We start from the raw sequence: 7,500 nt of genomic DNA, 5'->3' as shown, positions 1-7,500 counted from the left end.
CTACCGACGGAAATGCACGAGGTGGTTAACAACAGACCTCCATCCTATGCTAGCTTGCTACCGATGGCCTGGCTAGCTGTCTAAATCGCCGTGACCCCCAACCAACCTCACTACTCACTGGACCCTTATGATCACTCGACTAAGCATGCCTCTCCTTAATGTCAATATGCCTTGTCCATTGCTGTTCTGGTTAGTGTTTATTGGCTTATTCCACTGTAGAGCCTCTAGTCCTGCTCACTATACCTTATCCAACCTATTAGTTCCACCTCCCACACATGCAATGACATCACCTGGTTTCAATTATGTTTCTAGAGATAATATCTCTCTCTCTGTATTCACATCCTACCATACCTTTGTCTGTACATTATACCTTGAAGCTATTTTATCGCCCCTAGAAAACTCCTTTTACTCTGTTCCGGACGTACTAGACGACCAATTCTCATAGGTTTTAACCGTACCCTTATCCTACTCCCCCTCTGTTCCTCTGGTGATATAGAGGTTAATCCAGGCCCTGCAGTGCCTAGCTCCACTCCTATTCCCCAGGCGCTCTCTTTTGATGACTTCTGTAAACATAATAGCCTTGGTTTCATGCATGTTAACATGAGAAGCCTCCTCCATAAGTTTGTTTTATTCACTGCTTTAGCACACTCTGCAAACCTGGATGTTCTAGCTGTGTCTGAATCCTGGCTAAGGAAGACCAACAAAAATTCTGAAATCTCCATCCCTAACTACAACATTTTCAGACAAGATAGAATGGGGGCGGTTTGGAATCTACTGTAAAGATAGCCTGCAGAGTTCTGTCCTACTATCCAGGTCTGTACCCAAACAATTTGAACTTATACTTTTAAAAATCCACCTCTCTAAAAACAAGTCTCTCACTCTGCTATAGACCACCCTCTGCCCCCAGCTGTGCTCTGGACACCATATGTGAACTGATTGCCCCCCATCTATCTTCAGAGCTCGTGCTGCTAGACGACCTAAACTGGAACATGCTTAACACCCCAGCCATCCTACAATCTAAACTTGATGCCCTCAATCTCACACAAATTATCAATGAACCTACCAGGTACCACCCCAAAGCCATAAACACAGGCACCCTCATAGATATCACCCTAACCAACTTGCCCTCTAAATACACCTCTGCAGTTACTAGAGAGTTACCAGACAGTTACTAGACATAGCAGAAACGGCTCTAACAGAGAAACAACCACTGCCCTTCAATCTAACTCTCTATTCATCTACTTCTCTCCTTCTCTTTCTCTCTCTCAACCTCTTCATCCCTCCATCTACTTCTCTCCTTCTCTTTCTCTCTCTCTACCTCTTCATCCCTCCATCTGTCCTCTCCAGGACATGGCCGGTCTGTTGAAGCCGGAGTCCAGCCGTATCCTGATCAGTGCTCTGCGTGATCGTTATCCTGACGTTCCCATCCACGTCCACACACACGACACAGCAGGGGCTGGAGTAGCCGCTATGCTGGCCTGCGCTGAGGCCGGGGCCGACGTAGTGGATGTCGCGGTGGGTAACACACACGCACACGCACACGCACACACGCACGCACATGCACACACACACACACAGACACGCACACACACACACAAACACACGCACACACACACACACGCGCGCATGCACACAGGCACGCACGCGCACGCACGCGCGCACGCACAGGCACACACACGCACGCACATACACTCGCACACATGCACACACACACACGCACACGCACACGCACACGCACATGCACACGCACACACACACACACACGCACTAACTATTAATATGTTGTCGAAGGTGGACTCCATGGCAGGGATGACGTCACAGCCCAGCATGGGAGCCATGGTGGCCTGCACCAAAGGAACCAAACTCGACACTGGTATGTGATTGGCCCACGGCCCTGTCAATCAGTATGGAGACCGCCTCTATATACCAATCAGAGCCCATTCCAAAATGTCTGTATTGGACAGAGCCCGTCCACTCGATTAGTCCGATTAATCAATAGCTAAGATTTACTGACTGACTAACCGATTGATCGATTGAAATCCAAATCGCATCACCAGCAGATGAAAGCTACAACCTTAGTCTGCCTGTCTATCAGCTGGGTCCTACTGCAGTCTGCCTGTCTATCAGCTGGGTCCTACTGCAGTCTGCCTGTCTATCAGCTGGGTCCTACTGCAGTCTGCCTGTCTATCAGCTGGGTCCTACTGCAGTCTGCCTGTCTATCAGCTGGGTCCTACTGCAGTCTGCCTGTCTATCAGCTGGGTCCTACTGCAGTCTGCCTGTCTATCAGCTGGTTCCTACTGCAGTCTGCCTGTCTATCAGCTGGGTCCTACTGCAGTCTGCCTGTCTATCAGCTGGGTCCTACTGCAGTCTGCCTGTCTATCAGCTGGGTCCTACTGCAGTCTGCCTGTCTATCAGCTGGGTCCTACTGCAGTCTGCCTGTCTATCAGCTGGTTCCTACTGCAGTCTCCCTGTCTATCAGCTGGTTCCTACTGCAGTCTGCCTGTCTATCAGCTGGTTCCTACTGCAGTCTGCCTGCCTATCAGCTGGGTCCTACTGCAGTCTGCCTGTCTATCAGCTAGGTCCTACTGCAGTCTCCCTGTCTATCAGCTGGGTCCTACTGCAGTCTGGCTGTCTATCAGCTGGGTCCTACTGCAGTCTGCCTGTCTATCAGCTGGGTCCTACTGCAGTCTGGCTGTCTATCAGCTGGGTCCTACTGCAGTCTGCCTGTCTATCAGCTGGTTCCTACTGCAGTCTGCCTGTCTATCAGCCGGTTCCTACTGCAGTCTGCCTGTCTATCAGCTGGTTCCTACTGCAGTCTGCCTGTCTATCAGCCGGTTCCTACTGCAGTCTGCCTGTCTATCAGCTGGTTCCTACTGCAGTCTGCCTGTCTATCAGCTGGTTCCTACTGCAGTCTGCCTGTCTATCAGCTGGGTCCTACTGCAGTCTGCCTGTCTATCAGCTGGGTCCTACTGCAGTCTGCCTGTCTATCAGCTGGTTCCTACTGCAGTCTGCCAGTCAATCAGGGTTCCTACTGCAGTCTGCCTGTCTATCAGCTGGTTCCTATCAGTCTGCCTGTCTATCAGCTGGGTCCTACTGCAGTCTGCCTGTCTATCAGCTGGTTCCTACTGCAGTCTGCCTGTCTATCAGCTGGTTCCTACTGCAGTCTGCCTGTCTATCAGCTGGTTCCTACTGCAGTCTGCCTGTCTATCAGATCCTACTGCAGTCTGCCTGTTCTATCAGCTGGCCTATCAGATATTTCCTACTGCAGTCTGCCTGTCTATCAGCTGGTTCCTATGCAGCTGCAGTCTGCCTGTCTATCAGCTGGGTCCTACTGCAGTCTGCCTGTCTATCAGCTGGGTCCTACTGCAGTCTGCCTGTCTATCAGCTGGGTCCTGCACTGTCTATCAGTCTGCAGTCTGCCTGTCTATCAGCTGGGTCCTACTGCAGTCTGCCTCTGTCCTACTGCAGTCTGCCTGCTCAGCTGGTCCTACTGCAGTCTGCCTGTCTATCAGCTGGGTCCTACTGCAGTCTGCCTGTCTATCAGCTGGGTCCTACTGCAGTCTGCCTGTCTATCAGCTGGGTCCTACTGCAGTCTGCCTGTCTATCAGCTGGTTCCTACTGCAGTCTGCCTGTCTATCAGCTGGGTCCTACTGCAGTCTGCCTGTCTATCAGCTGGGTCCTACTGCAGTCTGCCTGTCTATCAGCTGGGTCCTACTGCAGTCTGCCTGTCTATCAGCTGGGTCCTACTGCAGTCTGCCTGTCTATCAGCTGGTTCCTACTGCAGTCTCCCTGTCTATCAGCTGGTTCCTACTGCAGTCTGCCTGTCTATCAGCTGGTTCCTACTGCAGTCTGCCTGCCTATCAGCTGGGTCCTACTGCAGTCTGCCTGTCTATCAGCTGGGTCCTACTGCAGTCTCCCTGTCTATCAGCTGGGTCCTACTGCAGTCTGGCTGTCTATCAGCTGGGTCCTACTGCAGTCTGGCTGTCTATCAGCTGGGTCCTACTGCAGTCTGGCTGTCTATCAGCTGGGTCCTACTGCAGTCTGCCTGTCTATCAGCTGGTTCCTACTGCAGTCTGCCTGTCTATCAGCCGGTTCCTACTGCAGTCTGCCTGTCTATCAGCTGGTTCCTACTGCAGTCTGCCTGTCTATCAGCCGGTTCCTACTGCAGTCTGCCTGTCTATCAGCTGGTTCCTACTGCAGTCTGCCTGTCTATCAGCTGGTTCCTACTGCAGTCTGCCTGTCTATCAGCTGGGTCCTACTGCAGTCTGCCTGTCTATCAGCTGGGTCCTACTGCAGTCTGCCTGTCTATCAGCTGGTTCCTACTGCAGTCTGCCTGTCAATCAGCTGGTTCCTACTGCAGTCTGCCTGTCTATCAGCTGGTTCCTACTGCAGTCTGCCTGTCTATCAGCTGGGTCCTACTGCAGTCTGCCTGTCTATCAGCTGGTTCCTACTGCAGTCTGCCTGTCTATCAGCTGGTTCCTACTGCAGTCTGCCTGTCTATCAGCTGGTTCCTACTGCAGTCTGCCTGCCTATCAGATCTTTTCTACTGCAGTCTGCCTGTCTATCAGCTGGTTCCTACTGCAGTCTGCCTGCCTATCAGATATTTTCTACTGCAGTCTGCCTGTCTATCAGCTGGTTCCTACTGCAGTCTGCCTGTCTATCGGCTGGTTCCTACTGCAGTCTGCCTGTCTATCAGCTGGGTCCTACTGCAGTCTGCCTGTCAATCAGCTGGGTCCTACTGCAGTCTGCCTGTCTATCAGCTGGGTCCTACTGCAGTCTGCCTGTCTATCAGCTGGTTCCTACTGCAGTCTGCCTGTCTATCAGCTGGGTCCTACTGCAGTCTGGCTGTCTATCAGCTGGGTCCTACTGCAGTCTGCCTGTCTATCAGCTGGGTCCTACTGCAGTCTGGCTGTCTATCAGCTGGGTCCTACTGCAGTCTGCCTGTCTATCAGCTGGTTACTACTGCAGTCTGCTTGTCTATCGGCTGGTTCCTACTGCAGTCTGCCTGTCTATCAGCTGGTTCCTACTGCAGTCTGCCTGTCAATCAGCTGGGTCCTACTGCAGTCTGCCTGTCTATCAGCTGGGTCCTACTGCAGTCTGCCTGTCAATCAGCTGGGTCCTACTGCAGTCTGCCTGTCTATCAGCTGGGTCCTACTGCAGTCTGCCTGTCTATCAGCTGGTTCCTACTGCAGTCTGCCTGTCTATCAGTCATTGAAAACCACATTCATTAATTTGTCAATTTGACCTTTATTTAACCATTATTTAACCTTTATTTAACCTTTATTTAACCTTTATTTAACCATTATTTAACCATTATTTAACCTTTATTTAACCATTATTTAACCTTTATTTAACCTTTATTTAACCTTTATTTAACATTTATTTAACCATTATTTAACCTTTATTTAACCTTTAACCTTTATTTAACCATTATTCACAGCCTGGTGTGATACAGCCTAGAATCGAACCAAGGTCTGTAATGACGCCTCTGAGATGACTGATCACTGAGATGCAGTGCCATAGAACGCTGTGCCACTCGGGAGCCCAGAAGGGAGGAGGGAGGAGAGGGGAGGCAGAAGGGGAGAGGGAGGAGGGAGGAGAGGGTGAAGGGGAGAGGGAGGAGAGGGGAGAGGGTGAAGAGGAGAGGGGAGAGGGTGAAGGAGGGAGGAGAGGGTGAAGGGGAGAGGGAGGAGAGGGGAGAGGGTGAAGGGGAGAGGGAGGAGGGAGGAGGGAGGAGAGGGTGAAGGGATGAGGGAGGGATGAGAGGGTGAAGGGGAGAGGGGAGGCAGAAGGGGAGAGAGAGGAGAGGGGAGGCAGAAGGGGAGAGGGAGGAGGGAGGAGAGGGTGAAGGGATGAGGGAGGGATGAGAGGGTGAAGGGGAGAGGGAGGAGAGGGGAGGCAGAAGGGGAGAGGGAGGAGAGGGTGAAGGGATGAGGGAGGGATGAGAGGGTGAAGGGGAGAGGGAGGAGAGGGGAGGCAGAAGGGGAGAGGAAGGAGAGGGGAGGCAGAAGGGGAGAGGGAGGGGGGAGGAGAGGGTGAAGGGGAGAGGGAGGAGAGGGGAGGCAGAAGGGGAGAGGGAGGAGAGGGTGAAGGGGAGAGGGAGGAGAGGGGGGTGAAAATGTGTAATGAGGAAGGGCATGGAGAGATGTTTACACAATCATTTACAGTGTAACTGACAGATGAGAGGAAGGGAGGGAGGGGGTCAGAATGGGGGTTGGAGGAAGGGAGGGAGGGGGTCAGAATGGGGGTTGGAGGAAGGGAGGGAGGGGGTCAGAATGGGGGTTGGAGGAAGGGAGGGAGGGGGTCAGAATGGGGGTTGGAGGAAGGGAGGGAGGGAGGAAGGGAGGGAGGGAGGAAGGGAGTCAGAATGGGGGTTGGAGGAAGGGAGAGAGGGGGTCAGAATGGGGGTTGGAGGAAGGGAGAGAGGGGGTCAGAATGGGGGTTGGAGGAAGGGAGGGAGGGGGTCAGAATGGGGGTTGTAGGAAGGGAGGGAGGGGGTCAGAATGGGGGTTGGAGGAAGGGAGGGAGGGGGTCAGAATGGGGGTTGGAGGAAGGGAGGGAGGGGTCAGAATGTGAAATAATAATAATAGTAATAATACTAATAATAATAATAATAATAATAATAATAAGTAATAATACTACTACTAATAATAATAATAATAATAATAATAATAATAATAATAATGATAATAATAATAATAATAATAATAATAATAATAATAATAATAATAAACAATAACAGTTCCAACAGAATAAAGATGTCATTAATGTGCAAATAGTTAAAGTACAAAAAGGGAAAATAAATAAGCATAAATATGGGTTGTATTTATAATGTGGGTTGTATTTATAATGTGGGTTGTATTTACAACGTGGGTTGTGTTTACAATGTGGGTTGTATTTACAGTGGTGTTTGTTCTTCACTGGTTGACCTTTTCTGGTGGCAACAGGTCACACATCTTGCTGCTGGGATGGAACACTGTGGTATTTCACCCAGTAGATATGGGAGTTTATCAAAATGTGGGTTTGTTTTCAAATTCTTTGTGGATCTGTGTAATCTGAGGGGAAATATGTCTCTCTAATATGGTCATACATTTGGCAAGAATGTCAAAAACACTTTGAAATGTTTTCAGCAACTTGTATAAACGTCTCAGTCTGCAGTAAGACTATGCGATCTTGTTGTTGTGTGTGCAGTGTGTATGTAGTGTGTGTGTGTTTATGTGTGTGTGTGCGTGCGTGCGTGCATGTGTGTGTGTGTTTGTGTGTGTGTGTGTGTGTGTGTCTCTTGTCTGCAACGCTGCAGAGCAGAGTTGGTTAATTGAGTTGTCTAGAAGATGTCAGTTTATTTAGCTTGACAGCTGTAGCAGTGCACACACACACTCTCATAGACACACACACACACACACACACACTGTACACATACACACACACACACACACACACACTCTCATCGACACACACACACTCTCATAGACACACACACACACGAACTGTACACATAGA

The 7,500-nt window shown here is 50.5% G+C and overlaps 1 protein-coding gene across 1 annotated transcript in view; it reads left to right on the top strand.

The window, feature by feature from the left end:
- The window catches only part of LOC118379634 (pyruvate carboxylase, mitochondrial-like), a 596,907-nt gene that overhangs the window by 502,821 nt on the left and 86,586 nt on the right, over positions 1-7,500 (top strand). The window contains exons 20-21 of the mRNA XM_052497803.1: positions 1,348-1,515; positions 1,792-1,873. Of these exons, the coding sequence (XP_052353763.1) occupies positions 1,348-1,515; positions 1,792-1,873 (250 nt within the window). The remainder of the gene's footprint in view (positions 1-1,347; positions 1,516-1,791; positions 1,874-7,500) is intronic.

This window comes from Oncorhynchus keta, chromosome 35 (assembly GCF_023373465.1).
Source record: "Oncorhynchus keta strain PuntledgeMale-10-30-2019 chromosome 35, Oket_V2, whole genome shotgun sequence".
Classification (NCBI taxonomy): Eukaryota; Metazoa; Chordata; class Actinopteri; order Salmoniformes; family Salmonidae; genus Oncorhynchus; species Oncorhynchus keta.
Note: the sequence above shows the minus strand (reverse complement) of the source record. Positions and strands in the feature narration are given on the sequence as shown.